At 47.5% G+C, this 18,598-nt stretch overlaps 6 protein-coding genes across 6 annotated transcripts; 3 read left to right on the top strand and 3 right to left on the bottom strand.

The window, feature by feature from the left end:
* Positions 1–233: 233 nt before the first annotated feature.
* BT62DRAFT_998341 (uncharacterized protein) lies at positions 234–2,407 on the bottom strand (the record flags this gene model as incomplete). The annotated part of the gene is made up of 6 exons (XM_043190718.1): positions 234–1,436; positions 1,733–1,752; positions 1,820–1,880; positions 1,905–1,958; positions 2,138–2,330; positions 2,370–2,407. 6 exons carry the CDS (start codon positions 2,405–2,407, stop codon positions 234–236), a joined length of 1,569 nt encoding a protein of 522 aa, XP_043032809.1.
* Positions 2,408–6,377: 3,970 nt separating this feature from the next.
* BT62DRAFT_877633 (uncharacterized protein) lies at positions 6,378–7,014 on the bottom strand (the record flags this gene model as incomplete). The annotated part of the gene is made up of 2 exons (XM_043182557.1): positions 6,378–6,839; positions 6,889–7,014. Coding segments are annotated over 2 exons (588 nt in total), but the record flags the coding sequence as incomplete, so codon positions are not given.
* Positions 7,015–7,980: 966 nt separating this feature from the next.
* Positions 7,981–9,400, bottom strand: BT62DRAFT_983451 (aryl-alcohol dehydrogenase [NADP+]; the record flags this gene model as incomplete). Its single annotated transcript, XM_043189785.1, has 10 exons — positions 7,981–8,064; positions 8,117–8,292; positions 8,344–8,391; positions 8,432–8,542; positions 8,575–8,641; positions 8,676–8,729; positions 8,776–8,991; positions 9,043–9,124; positions 9,174–9,244; positions 9,320–9,400. 10 exons carry the CDS (start codon positions 9,398–9,400, stop codon positions 7,981–7,983), a joined length of 990 nt encoding a protein of 329 aa, XP_043032807.1.
* A 1,708-nt stretch (positions 9,401–11,108) lies between these two features.
* BT62DRAFT_1058179 (uncharacterized protein) lies at positions 11,109–12,204 on the top strand (the record flags this gene model as incomplete). Its single annotated transcript, XM_043178591.1, has 5 exons — positions 11,109–11,249; positions 11,271–11,647; positions 11,726–11,782; positions 11,839–11,915; positions 11,990–12,204. 5 exons carry the CDS (start codon positions 11,109–11,111, stop codon positions 12,202–12,204), a joined length of 867 nt encoding a protein of 288 aa, XP_043032806.1.
* Positions 12,205–13,532: 1,328 nt separating this feature from the next.
* Positions 13,533–13,886, top strand: BT62DRAFT_740785 (uncharacterized protein). The gene has a single exon (XM_043182111.1). The coding sequence runs from the start codon at positions 13,569–13,571 to the stop codon at positions 13,773–13,775; it is 207 nt and encodes a 68-aa protein (XP_043032805.1). The 5' UTR covers positions 13,533–13,568; the 3' UTR covers positions 13,776–13,886.
* Positions 13,887–13,988: 102 nt separating this feature from the next.
* Positions 13,989–14,327, top strand: BT62DRAFT_914045 (uncharacterized protein; the record flags this gene model as incomplete). The annotated part of the gene is made up of 1 exon (XM_043183902.1): positions 13,989–14,327. A coding segment is annotated over one exon (339 nt), but the record flags the coding sequence as incomplete, so codon positions are not given.
* Positions 14,328–18,598: the final 4,271 nt, after the last annotated feature.

The raw sequence follows: 18,598 nt of genomic DNA, 5'->3' as shown, positions 1-18,598 counted from the left end.
TCATGAATATTCGTGGCATGCATTATAAAGCGAGTACAGAGAAATTGTTACATGTATATGAGGAAAAACGCGCGACACGAGAGACAATTGGCTCAATGGGAGATACCCATATGGTGCTTTAGATTGTCTTTCCTGCTGAAAGACTTCTTGCAGCGTTCTTGTGGACATTCATGAGCTATGGAACTGTGAGCACTGGAGCCGAAGAGAGAAAAGGTCGAGCGCACGCTTCTCGACTAAATGCAGACTCTTAACATGCCTCTCAGATTCGGGCCTCGAGTGAAGCACTTTCCACATCCTTCGTAAGTGCAAACATATCGCCTCGTGTCCTTGTTGGGAGCGCCTGCCAGATTCACGTCGAACGGAATCGATGGAAGCACCGTGTGAGACTCTGCTTTAGCCTGATCATCTTGACGGAACTTCGGAGCAACAGGAACTTTCCTTCCGCGACTTTTCTTACTGCCATCTGCAACAAACTGCAGCTCGTCGCCTCTGCCATCCTTCTCACCAAAGTACTTCGTCGTCCTGGTTGACCGAGTCCTCTTTTTGGGGATCGAGGGTCCTGGACTAGGGTGGTAGACCATATCAGAATCCGATTCGTCGTCTTTGTGATAGAAGAATTCGGATCTCAACCGTGGTGAATGGCTCAAAAACTCCGTGCCCGAGTTAGAAGCTGAAGACGCCTGCAAGTCCGATTGTAGACATTTACGCTTGTCCCTAGATGGCGAGAGGTCCTGATGAGCGGGTTGTGCTTCCGCCTCAGTAGAAAGCGATGGGTCAGGAAAATCCTCCGGAAAGGATGAAGACGATACTGAGGGCGATGAAGAAGACGTGAGATCCGATACAGTGACGAAGATAGGCAGTTCTAAGAGTTGCGAATCGGAGTCCGGCTCCAGTGAGGTGGATGGTGTCGCGGGAGAATACAAGGGAACGTCCGAGAGAAAAGGTTCTGTGTGGCTAGAAAGGAAGGGCGAGTCGGCCGTTGACAGGACGTAAGGGCTATGTCCTTCGGAGAAGTGGTATTCCAAAGGCGTCGGCGTCAAAGAGGCTTCATTCTTCACGGAATCGAAGTCGGAGAGGTAGTTGTATGGATAGTCCTGAGAAAAAGCAAATGAAGGTTGGGTTGGACTCTCTATCTCATATAAATCCCCAAGCAACGAAGATGGGACATCCTCCATCTGCAGAGGCCGGAAGTCATCATACAGGCAGTCATCCATCTGAAGATCGATGGTGTTGGTTACTGCAGGAGGTGGCTCGAGGGAAGTTTCTGCCCCCTTTGCACAAAAACTCCCGATAGGGGATCCTTGATCTTGTCTTATTTTTGGCGAAGAAATCCTGATTTGCCTGAGATTTTTATATGCAAATCCAGGGACATATCCAAAAATGGCCAATGCAGACAAGATGTGCTTCGCGATTCCTTCCGTTTCTTGCACTGGATGCTTGAAAAAGTCAATGACAGAGTAGCAAAAAAGGGATTATATTTTTTTCCAGCATCGCTACAGTCTCAAAAATATAATACAAACATCCATGGGTTCGAGAATCTAATTCGATGTCCTTGCCGCACTCTTTTCGAAGAGATCCGAGCTAAAGAAGCATGATGTTAACAGCGGCTTCTCTCAGATCTTATATTAGAAAACCAACGCGTTTGCTGAAGATGGTTGCATTTTGGGCGTATCTTTTCCACAGAGTTGTTAGCCAAACGGGCCCTAGGAAGCGCAACGAAATACAAACGTACCCGTGAAGGACTAAGACAGACTGTGGTATGACGAGTGGGGGTTGAAGAGAAAAGAAGACGGACTGGTGAACAACCTTAAGTACTCACACTTAACGCCACGCCTGTGAAGAAGTAATTTCACGACGATCCTCTCCACACAATATACATGCTACTCAGGCAAATTCTAGCTTACATCATGAATAATTCTTCCATTTTTAATATATGCATATAAATGCACTCTGCAGACCTGCACGAGCACCACAGAAGCTTAGCTATCAGCCCTGCAAGATCCACAAAATGTGAAATATATCAAGCTATCCTAGAGATGTCAAACCCAGTGTCACTAGGTGGTGGCGGCAGAACTATGGAATGAGGCTGACTCCCCACTGGGTTCTGGGCATGCACCCCTTCCTCCCTGGTACTCACTGGCAGGGCATTTTCCAGCATCTGGTGAATCTGGTTGGGATACCAGCTGTACACTGGGGGGTTCATGTGCAGATTGTTGTTTGCGTTATTCCCGGAGAGACCCACACTTCCATCGTTGCCACCAGTGCCATGCGACACTGATGACATTGAAGTCGCATCGATGTGGTACACCATTCCTCGGTCCAAAAGGGAACTAGTGAAAGGTGTGATGATGTCCCCTAAATTCACTAACATTTTCTGTGACTCTGCAGTGGTGGGAGACATGAGCATGGGTGTTCCGTGGATGGAGCCAAATTACGATCCATGAACTTGTAATCTGTACACAGTATATATTAAGAGGAAGGTCATGGAAAAGGGAGAGGTAGAAGGCTGGAAATTTGACGCCGGGAGTTTCAGACCCGTTTATAATAATTCTCGTCCACAGAGAAGGTGATGAGCATGAGATAGAGCGCCATGAGTGCGGTGGGGTCGAGCGATGGAACAAAGGATGGATTGCATCAAGCTCGCATTTTGGGTATTGTAACTAAACAGAAACTCGTAAACATGGCAGAACGTGAAACTGCTCGAGGTGTAGACAGGCAGAGATAATGGAATAGTCTGGTTGCATGTTCTGAGATGCTTGAATGACAAAGGCTGTCATTAACGCGGAAAATAAAGCCGCCTAAATGAGTGTAAGCGCGAGCCTGGTAAGTGGAAAGAACTGCACGCACAAAAATAAGTAGTGCATCAATAATCTTATGATATTCGTCCAGCATACTCCCATACAAAGGAGCCGCTTCATCCATATATGTCCACCAAAAGAATCTCTAAGGCGATACCATGCCGTATAGTCATTCAAATCTGAGCCTAAACCTGATACGGGGCCTTAGCCAAATTATATGCCAACGGATGCGAAACTTACGGCCGGTGGCAGTGCTTTAGCACAGCATAGGCCAGAGTCATTTTTGATGCCTCTCTTCTTCAAGGGTCCTCTTTTCCAGGCGCCGTTGAAAATGCAGTGCCTGATACAGCTGGTGGAAAGAACAAAAGAAGTGCGGCCCCGTCTTAATCGGATTGGATTCACGGATCAGTCGCGGGTATCCATTCGATCAGCCATCAAACTCATACCTTTCTCTGCGGGCCAAAAGAATTCTCTGTGGGGTAGGTTATTCCTGTATCTTATTGGAAATCCTCGGTGATGTGCAGGGTAGACTCCAGGCTGGTAAGGCCAGATGGTATGAACTTGTTATTCTACAGCTCCTACAGAGCTTGTATTTATACTCTCCAGGCTTGTATCTAGAATTTACTACAACATTCTCTTTCTCTCAAGCTTACTCATCAACTCTCGGTATGATGCCGGATTGCCCTTTCTAGAACTTTCCAGCAAAATCCCAACATATCTGTACTACGATGGCACAGAAAGTAGAAAGAAAAGACAAGTCGAATCATATCATACATTAAGCTGGTGATGCTAAACTGCACATCACAGAAAGACATCTGGAGTTCTATGCTTAAACCAGTCTGGCATTTTCATCAAGCTGGTGGTCCTCATGTCCAATGTTAACATTCTTGGTTATCGATCTCGCTGGATAGGAACACGTTGGTTGGCTAATAGAAGGTCTTAAAAGTCGAACATTCTGACATCAAGGACAAGTCAAGGATATAGTCACAAAATCAAATATGATGATATGATGATGGGATCGATTATCGCCTTGGTTGCTATGTCTGCTTGTAATGTGCTTCAAGTATTCTATGTGGTGCCTATGCTTTGGGAGAGGAGAGTTTTTTTGAGAGGGCTACTAATACTGTCTTCCCACTTAGAAGTTTTTCAAGTTCTACGGCGGGCTTGTTCCAAGTGGGTAAGCGCGTCTTGAAGGGGGGTATGGGTGGTTTAGCAAGTTGAGGGATGTCGTAGTGCCACATCTTTTATACTTCCTTCCGGCACGCGCGAGCGGTTCCGTGCCATGTAATGATGATCATAATTTAATCGTGTCCAGCGTCGGGCCGATTGACTGTAACAATTTGTCAGACCTTTCGTACAAGGCTACAAATTATCCTTGCTCGATATCCTTCTCCATGACTCCCATTTCGAGCTTCCTAGAACCGAGTATTCTCTTCTTCCACCTCCGCCATCGAGATCCACGATGAGTTTCCAACGACCCGGTGCCAGTGTATGGCTTCATTAATGGCTTTTAAAGTCTTCAGTTGACGGAAAATTGGAAGATTCAGAACAGCCGCCTACCCAGTAGATGCTGCTATTGCGTTCCTTTGCTGTCCCAACACAGTCGGTCAGAACATCAACAACCTCTTTCAGATTCTTCTTCAGACGTTTCGCATCACCTGGCGGTATTACTTCGCGACTGTCAGAGTAGTAGCTCTCGAGGAAGGCGTCGTCATCTATGTGCCAATCCACGAAATCAAGCAATATATTCCATTCATGGTGGTCAGGAGCGATTGAAGCCAGGGCAGATAAGATAGGACGTCGTGGGATGCCATTGAGCGCGATGCTCATGCAAATTGTCAGAATCACGGGCGCTTGATGAAGGTCTTCGATATGCATTTCAAGAACCTCCGACTGAATACCTGTGTGATTCCCTGTGACCGTCTCGTTAGTCGCCTCCAAAAGCAGATTGATATAGCCCTGCAGTCCTTCAATAAACCATATGTGAAGTGTGCTGTGCTGCGCGATATACTGCAAACTTCTTTCCTGCCGGAAAGTTTCATATGCATGGCAGATCCCTCCCGAGAGTCCCTGACCCACTAAAAAGCTGATTACGCCAAACAGAGAGCCAAAACGCTGGTAAGGAATGCGCTGGGTGTTGTATTGATAGTATTCGTCACTCTGGGCCACGACGCGAAGGAGATTAGAAAACACATCCCTCGTGGCCCACTCAGAGAGAGGTACAACGACGCCAAAGTCAGAGCCACGCTCGATAAACCAAGCTACACATGCAAGAGCGTGAGCACGGCAGGTCCAAACGAGGGTCCCGTACTCTGATCCATTCTGAGAACGCACAGAAGTTCCGATGAACAAATCTGATGTGATATAAGAGAGTGTCGCCTCGAATACTCCGCGATGGCAGAACGGAGAAGGAGCAATATCTGGATCTTGAATGCCTTTACTGATCGCATACAATGCGACAATTAACAGCCGATATTTGGCGATCGTAGAATCAGAATGGAAGAAGCGACGTCGACTCGAATGTACGTCAATCAAATTTAACTCGGAGTGCTCCGAGTTGAGCACCAAGAGACGCATGATTGAGAGAAGAAGCCTTGGTCGACGATCCATTGACTCCTGATACAGATCGAAATTTTCGAAGAAAGAGAGAAGATTGTCGAGAACTTCGTCCGGAAAACATTCAGCTGCGGTATCCGCTAAAGTGGTGCTACACGAAGCAGACGAAGGACGAGCAGGGAGAAATAGGGAGGCTACCAAGTTGAAACACATATCGATGTTGAGTACAGTATCGCTCGTGCGACTAAATAATCCTTGATCAACTGCACGGAGGAATAGGCTCTTCCAGACGACAGGATGGTGAACATCATTGTGGGATAAGGCATTCATGGCAACTTGCTTCTGCGATGGTAACTGTGTAGGCTTTCGAATGTGTGTGGCTTCGAGAGAGGATAGCGTTATCGATAAGCCATCAAAGTAAATGTACTTGTTCGAGAGATCCAGATCATACCCTCCAAACTGAGGTTCTCGGCGTAAGGGAGGAAATTGAATCTCCAGCCGGAGAAGCTGCTCGACCCTACGGTCGATATCTGGAATATCCTTGGGAATCCACCGAGTAGAGCTCCCGTCTCGGTTCAGAACTCTCTCCATACAATCCATCAACATATCTTCTTTCTCATCGCGTATCTCACGCCAGTGAGATTCAAAGAGGTTATATGCAAACCGTTCGCAGTCAGCAGGCAATCCAGATAGAGCCTGGATAACGAGACGGCGCATGTACGAGTTCGACGATACCGTATACAGCCAATGGAGTGCTCCGACGTCGAATTCGGCATGTGACGTTTCTGCCGCTTGGAGTTCGACGAGCTGTAAGGTGCGATGATGAGGCGAAAGAGATGATGATATCGCGTTCAAGACAGTGGGGAACTGTCCAAGCATCCGAATGAAAATGGCGTACAAAACAGATGATACCGGTGTCTTGTACGGGCATTGTGGGTATATCATCGGAAGCATGTTGGTAGTGACATACACCACAAAAGTCGACAATGCTATGGCTCCCGTCAGCAGCGCGATGACCAGCTGCAGGGGTAAAAGATAAAGAACGAGGCCCAGTAGAAACAAACCGAGGGATAGGTGCAACATCAACGGCAAGAGAGCAATGAAACCACTGACATGCCAGCGACGAAGGCCCATATAACGAAACTGTCGAATACGACTGCGAATCTGCGGGTCCCCGCTGATAGGTGATAGATAATGGTAATGCCATTCATTAGCGAGTACCGCAAACAACGCGGTGGCAAGACTGAGTGTAAGACTCGCGAACCATAACCCGTTTACGCACGAGTCCAAGGTTTTTGGAATGAAAGGACTCGCAGGATCTGCGCCTGAAGTGCTGATACCATCCAGCGAGGTGCCATTTGCCAATGCGCGTTGTATATTTACGAGGTCGAACAACAGATATGCAGACAGTTTGTCATAGTCTGGCTGAAGATTCGAAGAGGATTGTACAATGAAAGCGCTTACGACCGCCGAGAACAATCCCGCCTATAATATGTAAACGTTTAATATAGTAACATCGACCTGACCCACTCACAAAAACGAGGAGGATATTGACTTTGTCCCTTTCATTGGCGACCATTTCAGTGTCATATATCGTACTCTCGTCAGCATATGTCTGCCAAACGAGCGCAGTTGGCCCAGCTTCTTCAAATGGTGGATCCTCAGCAGGCGCTTGCTGGCGTACTGAGATGATTTGTCAGAACAGCTACCGACACTTGAAAGAGCGCTCATACCAGTGGTCCCCGTAGACGTGCTATTGTTCCTCCTGGCACCAAAGAGAGACGGAAATATTCTCCTAAGTGGGCGCGTAGGCGTTGACTCACGGGAGGGCATTTTTGCCTCTTCCTCAGATACATTCTCGTAAGGATAAGGAGACGTTTGTCTGGGTTTTGCGAATGATGCTCGGGACCTCTCCCGCGACTCGGAATACTTTCCTGAATTCCCAAATTCTTCGAAGCTTGATTCTGAATCTTCGGAAGACCAGTCCAGTATGCTGGAGGGAATGTCGTCGTCCATCATTACAAGAGGTAAGAGAGAAGCGACAGTTTTGCAATGAAGATCCCGGTAATTAATGAGATGTGACGTGCAGAATGATGTGCCTAGCGTACGACACTCGACAGTGCACAGTTCAGGGCTGGATTGGCGCGCAATTCCATCAAAGGGACCGGTCCGACAGAAGGTGTTCAGGGGAGAAGCCGTATCTGGTGCTGAGCAATATGGTGAAGAGAACGAGAAATGCTACATATTCTTTAAAATAGATGGATGGAACACTGAACGTATTTGCCAAAGAGATCCTTAACGTCGTGCACTGAAACTTCGAGTCCAGACAGATTATAATGCTTGAAGCGGATAATGCGGCTGGAACGATCAGGCATAAAAGGAAAGCAGTGTCCAGCGGCGCCTCAATGGGCGCTTGAGTATCGTCAGGAAGCCTCTGGTAGCAATCGCTTGACCATCTGAGATACACCGATGGTGGTGGAGTCAGAGAGTCACAAGCTAGTCATCCCTGAACCTCGCAGACCACGACCCTATGGAAATTTGATTAGCGCTTGCGAAAAATAGTCTTTCCTTCATTTGAGCAGATGACGCTCGCAATGACAGCTTAGTAGTACGACATGAAACGGCATCATGGTTTAATTGGTTCCACCCTCGGCTGTTTCGACATATGCGCCGTCGTCGCCATGAACATATTAGAGCTTGACCCATCACCCTAGATAACCAGCCAGTCACTAATCAACCCACTGAAGAATTCAGACACTCACAATCATCACATTAGGGGATCCAGGGTCAAACGGCAGTACACTCTCCAGATACTCTACCTGCTCCTTTGATAGCGTGATATCGAGCGGCTCCAAATTCGCTACAAGGTTCTCCACCTTTCTACCTCCGACGAGAGGAAAAACATACCGCGCCTTCTGCATCACGTACGCTAGAGCAACTAACACTACCATTAGCAAAAGCACATGACAATGTGAAGAAACGAGCTCACCAGAGCGAATATTTTTCGCACCAACCTCGCAAGCAACTTTTTCCAGCGCTCGAAATCTTCTTCTCGTTCTCGTCCCTCTCCCAGCCACCTCGTCCAACGATAATACGCCCTTTCTCTCCCGACTGTCTCCTCTCTTCCTCTTCTGCATCCGTGCCTAACTTGCCGCCACCTATGACATCCCACGGGGCGAGCGCCAAACCTACGGAACCCCACTGTCAGCATAAGAACGACCAATGACTTCCCATGACCTAAGAAGAGTGCGTGCCATAGGAATGATGTCGCGCTCGAAAGAGCGATTCTTGATAGATCGCAAAGAGTGTCTTGCCATGGACCTGAGCATACATATTTGCGCGGGATACGACCCATGCAGGTGAATCGGAGATGCCCTACGAGACGTTAACAAGGGAAAGGAAATAAGGAGGATATGCGTACAAGATAGAGAACTTTCCCCTCAGCAACGAGGTTATGCAGACTGTTCATCACCTCTTCGATAGAAGTCTCGACGTCCCACCAGTGCACGTAGAGAATATCAATATAGTCAGTGCGCAGCTTTGTAAGACTGTTTTTGACGGAGATGTGGAGAGATTTGTTCCCGTTTCCGGTGTAGTTGACCTTTTGCTGAATGCTATCGTTACCGCATTTGATGTACTAAAACATCATGAGCACGTCGGCCAACTTGTACATTTCAGTGCGCCTTACCTTGGTGGCAATGACCAGTTGGTCGCGAATGCCCCGCTTCTCGACCCATTCACCGATGAACTCTTCCGAGGATTCGTCCTGACTACGAAGATTTACAATATTGTCAACGGAGAGATCAAGATAGCGCTTACTAGCTATTGGCGGTATCGATAAAGTTGCCGCCCATATCAAAATACGCGTCGAGGAGTTTGAAGCTCGCCTCCTTGTCCATATTACCAAATCAGAGCTTGTGCAATTTGTCGCCAATGCTCATCGCACCCAGCTATATAGGCGAGACGCGAACACTCGCCAGAGGGGACAAAACACGGTAGTAGCCCAACTTCGTTGGGGGTGCAGGAGGGATAGCAAAGAAAGACATGATGCAAGAAGGTGTATATGGATGTCCTCCATGATTTTGTGCTTTATACACCAGCAGATAATGTTGTATGACAAATAACCAGTAATCAAGTAAGAAGCCTGAAAGTCAGGGGCATTCCCAAATTTTTCGGAACATAGCAAGTCTTTCCCACGGATCCGTGGTCAGAAGAGTGGTATCAAGCTTCAGCCATGTCCAGAAGGAAAGCATGACAATACCTTGTGTGAACGTGTACGAAGGGTGCATGTGTGGGGTGCTGCATGAATAAGCACCATCTGTCAAGCCTAGGCAAGAAAATGAAATAAGTCTTTGCTTTCCCCCAAGGATCCCTTCTTACTACAGCGTATTTGTAACCGGGCGCCGAAGTTCCATTACAAATGCTCACCGAAATTCAGACCCAGTGACGGGAATGGCGAGGAAGAATGAAATTGAGGAGATATTTCGGCAGACCACGCAACTGTGTCAAGTACAGTAAGCTGGGGTCAGGAAAAGAAACTGGAAAAATTGACGAACTACAGTTATTCTTCATGAAGATGGCGCCGCATGTGGAGCAAAGTTGAGGAGGCCTTGTTGGTGCCAACACACGCGTTTCGAGATGGGTTACCGCTTGAAGGAAATTTCTGTAGTGTGATAATCATTAAGCATCATTGTGGAGACCGGCTTGTTGGCATGCACTTCATACCTCTGAAGGTCTTTTGGCGCTGCTACATGCCATATCGACCGATATCAGACTCAGTGACGAGCCGAAATATATCCTTGCTGTAAGCACCGGTGCTGAGAATGGTCAGTGCACCATACCCTCGTTCGGATGGCTAGTCAAGTGACAGAACATGGTAGAAGACTTTCCTACTCATCTAGGTCTGCATCAAAACAAGCATCAGTGAGACTTCGAAGCTAAGCCAGGACAGCGGCGCCGTACCATACCCATCTGGAAATACAAGGAGGATCAAATCATCTTGACAAGACTGGTGCCAGTACCTTCGCACGTAATTTTTGCAACATCGTCATGTGGCCCTGGGCATGAGGAAAGTGGTATGGCTCTGGAGAGGTCGGAATAAGATACCATGTACGCCAAAAAGCCAAGGTAACAGCGTTCCACGACGTGCCTGTGGCATGATCCAAACGCTTTGATTCTTCCCACAGAATGCTACGGGCCGGTTCAGCGGCTTCAATTGGGCTTTCTGGACATCCACAATAGCCATCCGCGAACAAAGCAATGCTATGATTAGGACCGCTGCCGGTATTCTACTCAGAGACACCTACACATGATCAGACGGTCTAGAAAATGAAAAATGAGCATACAGCAAGGAAACCTTAGGATCCGACTGCAAGATACTGGAGGAACCTATTGATCTTGTAGTGTAGTATACTCTACCCTCGACGTCAGATCCTGATAACCTGAATGAAGGAGTATGCACGCACCCTGGCCCGCAGTGTCAATTATTTCTACAAAACAGGTATAATTGTCCACTATCAATTCCTTCGCACAATTCTACATATCACAGCTGCAGATATTCCTCGATTCAAGGGGACTTGAGACTTCCGAGACGTGTTAACGCAATACATGCCGGATGCGGGCAAGGAGATTGCATCGTCATCCTGGCCAAGCTTGTGAGACCGAACGGGCACGTAACCGCAGTAGATCCAGGATCGTTGGTCTACGGTTTACTTGTTACCAAATCTAAAACGAAAGAGTCAATACTGAAATACGATGGCTGCTCAGGATCACCCTACACGCTCGGGCAAGCGCAGGATAACATATCATCCAGCGTACTGGGACCACGTGTTACCTGGAAGCATACCGATCCCATCGCATTTCTTGAAGAAAGACCACGACAAGAACGACGTCGCAGTGATCGTACTTTGTACCTAGTACTTCGCGTCACCTCAAGTTCTCCGTGACGCGCTTTCGGCGCCAGCGAAAAGCAAAGTCACCAAAATCTGCATCCCAGAATGGAGTCTATCTTCTGCCCAAGCGCAATGCCATATTCTTGCTGCTCTCACTCAGGCGGCAATACAGTACCATAAGCCCTCTTTATCGTCCAATATCCGCACTCTATTCTCGCCTGCAGTCCTCGAGATGAGCGCCATAGAGGCTGGGCTCAAGCTAGAGAGCGCGTTGATGCTGATAACTGCAGACAGTGTATTGGATGGTCAGTGGGAGGCGCAGATGGTGCTCAGCACCAATTTTACGAAGGATTTGGATAGTTTCGTCAAGGATGACGGCAGAAGACTGATCAAGTTGACGCAGTGTTGGCGAGCTACGATCAGGCCGGTGGCAATAAGCATATATGTTCCATGAACATTTCGTGCGCTACATTTGTGAAGGCGTAAGACCTGGCTCGGAGAATGTGAGGAAACCATAGTTCCTATTTACTTAATCAGGTTCGTCTGTATCCAGCAGTGAGCATGCGATAAGCCTTTTGGTTTGTCCGTCATAGCGCACGGTTCAAGCGTTCAAGTAGCAGCCAAACATTCGGAAATTTGGAGGACTGTTTTTCTCCTGACGGTGGTCAGGGTCAGATGGCGAGGAACGAACCGAACAACCAGGCCAGAACAAATAGGTCATAGCTTTCGATGTATTTATATTAGACCCAGTGCAAGATGGGGTGGAAGAGGGATATACATATGCAGACGGCGTCGTGCGTATGGAGGGAAAAAAAAAAAGAGCAGTCGATCGAGATCGTTTATCAGCATTGCTGTTCACGGTTCGTGCTAAGCGCTCCGTCGGTTCCAGTGTGTTCCTGTCAGGCACTAGACTAGTGGTAGATCTGAGTCGCAAGGACGGGTTTTTCAGATTTTCCTGACAACATTATTAATAAAAATAACTTCCGGACAATTTCATCTTCACGAACCCGTTCTTGTTATTTAGCCACTGCTTTCTTATGTCGATCGATCCCCAGTGCTACCCCACCCGAGGAAAGTGTTCCTGCCTTCCTCAACAACACACAAAAAAACGGATCCAACTCACAGACCCGACCCAGACAAACCTTCTCCCATTCAAGAAAGTCCTCCCCCATATTTTTTTCGGACTAGGTCTATGCTATGCGTCATTATCTCTACGCTCTTGGTCCCTTTGGTGTACCGATAGCATTTCAGCCGGTTCGGTGATATGCCTTTTGGCGCAAGTCATGATGCATGATTGGAAACCTCCTCCTCGCGAGGGTTCTCGAAAACCATCGTCCAGCTTATCGATTGAGGGGCAAGTAAATGTTTATTGGATTCCCTCCTTGTGTGCCTACATCTAGGGGGAAAGTATCAAGGGTGTTATCGCGATAGGATACAGTGTCGGACCTGTTTTTGGCGGCGCAGATGGAAGGTAATTTTTTTCCTTTAACTCTGCAGTCTGGTGGAATGTATCGTACTTCGATTTGTTTTATTCCGGACTCTTTCGTCGCAACTTCCAGAAGAAGCCGGCATCCGAAGATAAATTCCGAAGGCTAAGGATCTCACGCGCCTGCTTTCCATCGACTACTTGGGCTCTCCATCTTGGCGTCCGCCCTCCTGGTACTACCTCTGATCTGGGCCCGTCCTTCCTTCATTCCTTCCCCCACTCTAATATTGACGACCAAGTTAGGGTGAGTGTCACTTTCCCCTTGGTCACCTCCTGTTGTGCTTGGGTTTCCTGCCCGCCTTTCTCTCCTGTATCTGGGAATGGGAAGGGCGCACGTCTCCCGATCATTCTAAGTATGTCTTCCACTTCCACATGCTCTAATTTTCATCGCAGTATCTTTGTCAGGGTATATCTTCAAGCATATGACAGTTTCCGGCGTGGTATATGTTACGGTGTTGATACGATTATCATATCTAGGTCAAAGCAAGTATAGGTGCTGGACAGCTGCGTCCTGCACAATAACACAGAAGGCTTACTCTTTCAAGACTTTGCAGCCGACCGCAATTGCAGCTCAGGCAAGCGTTCCTCGGGGGGAGGACATGTCTGGGACATGTCTCAAGAATATGAGTAGCTAGCCAAGATATGAGCATATAAATACTCGAAGAAAAACTCAATATGAAGTAAGGATGTCCAAAGTGGAGTTCCAATTACCAAGAGGGATCCGCGAGTTGTTAAGAAGCGCTAAGTGTAGGGCTGTGGGCTTCACCATGAGGTGATGGGCCTCTTCTCCATGTGGCTCACCCTGATTCGAACTTGAAACAACAACGCTCTGTGAAAATGCTTTCTCTTTCCGATGCGATGATTTCGAAGATCGTCGATGATCCTGCTTATCGTTCCAAGCCTACAGAGGAGAGCGGACTCTCTGCTAGTATGGTGTGTGTTATACGTCCTGGACCAAACCAAGGATACACGATGGGTTTTAAGCATGTCTTCTATCTGAAGGCATCGTTGACGGCGGTGGTTGCCCTGATTGGCATCGCATGATTCAGTTCATCATCAACGTCCACCAGATGCCCAGTATGTGTGGTGTCTGGCCGGCCATTTGGGTATGCCTTCGTTCATTTATTCTGCGTGAGGCTAGATACTCATCATTTCCAATTGATAGTTCACCAGCAGGGGTACATGGCCTGAAACTGGTAAGCGATTACCCTTCCCCGTTTTTTCGCTTCCTTGCGTTTAAGAACCCGCCGTGCTCTAGGCGAGATCTACTTGTTCAAGGGGGTGAACTCGTATACCCAAAACACCATGTCCATGCACAGCAGTACCGGCTGCTGGATGGATGAGAGAAATGTCAACGGCGCGAACCTGAATGTCGCCGCCTCCGAGGGCGGCACCAACTGCGATCCGAATGTCAACTACCAGTCCTGTGGTGCCTCGGTAAACAGCAAGACTAGCTTCGGCCAGGCGGCGAACGATGTTAATGGGGCCACGTATGGGCCCGAACTCACTGCGGACGGTATCAAGATGTGGTGGAACACCGACCACGGACAAGTGGGTGTGTCATTTTTTTTTCCTTCCTGGTTGTCATGGGGTTAGCTTATTCCTTTCTCGTAGACGTCAACTACGGTTTGCCGACCCCGAGCTCTTGGGGCACTCCGACTTTTCAAATTGATTCTTCGACTTGCAATACGCCCGATCACTTTAAGGATTCGTGCTTATCATTAATACCAACCTAGTCGGTGAGCTTGTTTGCTTTAGGGGCGCCCGATATACTAATTCACACCATACAAAGGATTCTTTACGACGGGTGTTTGGGATGTCGATCAAGCCGGTGGTCAAGAATACTGTTGCCAGGACGTCACTGGATTCTCTGACGCTCGAAGATACGTCTTGTCGCAGGATTCGGCATTTGGTGACTTTGCTGCTTGGGTGAGAGACTATCTTCCTCTTCTGTTGGCTTCGGTGCTGAGCGGTCAAATAGGTTTTAAATGGCATCTTTACGAAATAATAGATAGCTGATGATTCATTCCCCTTCTCTTGTTGAGAGAATTGATCGTTGACGTACCCCGGAACTTGTTTCATATATACTTCATGGGACATTGATATTTCGTTCTCCTTGCGGCATCGTTGAACGATAGTGTTGTAAGTAGAGAGCAGAGTAATGTAACAGAGAACTAGAATTAGCCTCTCGAGAGAGAAACGTTCTACTTAAATACATTTCGTATTACTTCGAGATCTTTCTACGAGATACTAAATAAGTCTGGATCACGATCCAAGTCAGCTGCCGCTGACTGGCATGGTATCTTCGAGTACGTTCTCGTACTCGCTCGGGATTGCTATCCCAACAGATAGTACTTCATTTCTTGAAGATTCTTCAGATTTATACCGCTGAAGCTGTCTGAATAATTTTGTATTCCATGAACCTGTCAGGTCTATCCTCGGTGTCTTGTGCTCCTCATTTCTGCACAGTACTAGTGTCGTAAGTTGCTCACGAAGCAGTCGTTTTGATGGATGGTGCGCAAAACATCTGAATGATGACCCCCAAGCAGAAAATAGGGGTTGCGATGCTTCTTGCTAGGAGGTCCGTCACATAGACTTATACAAAAAGCTATCGTGCTACGACGAAGGGGGTTTTGTCGAAATGTTTTCGTGCTATGACTCCCCTCCGCTATGTCGCTGATAGTATTTGCACTACCCACGACTGCTGCTTTTGGACAGCTGGCCCTCAAGTTTTAAAGTGTTGTTGCCAAAAAAGAAAAAAGAATTTACCGACCTTTTCCGAACCATCCATTTTGACAGAGGTCACATTGAGAAACTACTGAAAGGTAAGATATTGTGAACCTGTACTAACTATATATATATATCTTATCAACGTTCTAGATGCCAGGCTCACCCCGCTGCCCGCAATGTCGGAATAATTCAGAAGTGTCTCCCATCAAATTTCTCTCCATCGAGGCGGCAGCTTTTCGAATGGATGAATTGCTCAAGTCAAACAATCCCCCCCTTGACGCCGAGTGTACTCAGCTGAAGGGCATTATAGGTGGAGGCCATGGGTTTTCAGCTGGACTACAGGAACAGATAACCCAGACACGGGCTGCGCTTGTGGCGCTTTTGGATGAGAAGACGTGCGTCGAGTGCCTGATTGAATCCTGCAAGACAATCTTTCACCCCGTCCGTACGATCCCAGACGACATCGTACATGAAATCTTCTTGGCGTGCCATTTCGACGCTGTAACTGATATGGAAGGGAGGGAGTCATTGAATGGGCAGTTCGTGCCGTTTGTTCTTTCCCAGGTCTGCAGGGATTGGAGGGCGACCGCGCTGTCGACATCCCGGCTTTGATCGTCCATTACGCTGAATTTCGATCTATACAAGAACGAGCAGGCATGCCAGGATCTTCCTCAGACGTATCTTCAACGGTCTGTGATGCGCAATATTATGCTATCTATCTACAGTTCGAGGAAGGTTCCAAGGATCCGTCTCATACCTGTTCTTCTCCTGAGCACACCACGGTGGATCGATGTTTCAATGATCATCCCTTATGATTTTCTACATGCTTTCTCCGCTGCCAGAGGCTCCCTTCACTGCTTAAATCGTCTTTCCATCGAATTCATAGATGACGATCCTGAGTTACCCGTGGATTTGGCCAAGCCTAGATTTAATGCCTTCGAATATGCTCCGCTGCTTCGCGGCCTCACTCTACAAGGAGCACACACTGTCTTCAAACGGATTAAGTTACCATGGTCACAACTCACTGAGTACGATGGGTATGATGGGACAGCCACCCATATCGATATTTTGAAGCTCGCGACGAACATCGACGTGGCTTATCTACAATGCTATGATAGTCCGGACTTTGATGTGATACTCTCTCCTTCGTCTCATCAGCGCCTTCGTTTTCTTGATGTGTACGAAACCGAAGCGAGTCAAGATATGATGGAATTTGGTTTTTCGTCGGTGGGAGGAATCGTTCATCTTCTTTCGCATGTAGCATTTCCTGGTCTGGAGTCTCTGAGTATCGCATATGAGTATTCATATAGCGTCCGGGTTCCCAGGTCTCTACTTGGCTCGACAGCAGGCAACTTGAAATCCCTCTGCATCCGTACCAAATTCCCTATGTCTGTTGAAGTGCAAGTTGATTTAATCTGTCTTCTGAAAACAACTATATCGCTTTCCAGCTTATCTATGTCCCGTCGGTTGCTACCTCCCAACGCTGAACTTGTCCTCTGGCTCAATGTGGATATCCACCCGGATGTCGTTCCCGGACTCACCTCGCTGGCTTTCGAGTTCCTTGATGAGGAGCCAGTTTTGTCGCCTTCTTTCGTTGACATGGTCCAGTCTCGGAGACATGCTGTGTGCACACGTGCAGCATTGCAAACACTGCGTCTGTCTCAACCTTTTGTTATACCGCCTTCTGCTACTGAGGTGGCTGCACAATGGAAGGAGATATGTGATGAAGGCCCTGTCACATATGAAGTGGAAGAGTAGCTGTCTATGTTGGATTAGCAAGCAGGAGCTCCGTCGTATCCCGCCGGCCAAGCTCGATACCCCTTTATGTCGGGATGGACTATATATATTGAATACGGTCTGTCGAGCACCCTCACCGCGTTTCTGCTTATCGCTACGCTGTGTGAGGGTGAGTATCTACTTATATTACTTCGTTTATGTCACTGATTGGTATTCTGTAGTCTATGTTATAGCTAACAGCATACTCTATTAGGTACAGTGAATACACCATCGCGTTTTTGCTTATCGCTACGCTGTGTGAGGTCTACGTTATAGCTAACAGCATAATCTATTAGGTGCTACAAACGCGCGTCACTTTCTTAGAGTCTATGTACGATTTGAGGGCATTTACAGTAACAGAATAAAGAGTACGATTATAGTAAACTTTGTGTATGCAAATAGAACAGTTATAAGTAGACTCCACTTCAATGCTCTCAATAATCTCTGCCAACCTCCCATTGAGCGCAACATTGCTCAAGGTTCCCGGCGGAAGGACTAATAGTCGTTGACATGTTGCAGTACGACGGCAACTATCATCAAAACCAGATGTGTAACACTAGCGTACTACAAAGCACAAGGACACGAGAAAGAACTTTGAAAGAACTTGTTGCGGCTCTTGCCGGAAATGCCTAGAGAATATTTCAAAGTCCGAATCCAGGTCGGCCCGGCCCCATCCATTGATCTCCATTACTACCATCACCGTCTGTCTACACTTCGCTCTGCAGTACGACAGACTGTCAGTGCCCGGTGAGTCGATTCCAGGAATTCGGCATTAGAAGTCTTACTTATAGCCTATATGCAGAAACTATGCTGGACTTGGTCTATTTGAACAGCAGCGGCGGACCAAGCTAAGAAGAATCGACACGAAGGATCGGTCGTCTGTCCCACTTTGAACTTTGTTACTATTCACTATGGCGATGCAGAGTTGAATGAATGATTGAATGGGTAGAGAAGGAATTGGATGCCCAGTGAGGAATTCGTTCCTGTCTAGTCTGTTTACAATCTGACCATTTGTTCGATACATGTGACGTTAGCGATGATAGTCAGTAGCGGCACACAAGGACGAATCAAGGACCGGGTTGAAGACACCTCGATTCGGGGGGAAAAGGTAAGAAAGACTGGCGTAATTCTAGGCACGACCAAGTATTTATACGTAGATAAGAGTGGAGTGCATAGATAAGCATAGTTCAAATAAAGTCCGGGTTTATGTTACGAAAAAGGAAGTAGAACGGGCCTGTCCGTTACATACGCCCTCCGATGCCTTGTGATCAAGGCATCCCTTCTAATAACAGCCACGTCGACACCTTCAAGCAACATCCCTATAGTTCAACAAGCTGTCGTCCTCTGGATTATCAACATCC

Source organism: Guyanagaster necrorhizus (assembly GCF_019112545.1).
Source record: "Guyanagaster necrorhizus MCA 3950 unplaced genomic scaffold BT62scaffold_79, whole genome shotgun sequence".
Taxonomy (NCBI): Eukaryota; Fungi; Basidiomycota; class Agaricomycetes; order Agaricales; family Physalacriaceae; genus Guyanagaster; species Guyanagaster necrorhizus.
The sequence above is the reverse complement of the archived record's forward strand: the minus strand, read 5'-3'. Positions and strand labels throughout refer to the sequence as shown.

What these genes read in the sequence shown, in the direction of transcription:
- BT62DRAFT_740785 (XM_043182111.1), top strand. Translation starts at nt 13,569, where the DNA reads ATGCTTTCTCTTTCCGATGCGATGATTTCGAAGATCGTCGATGATCCT.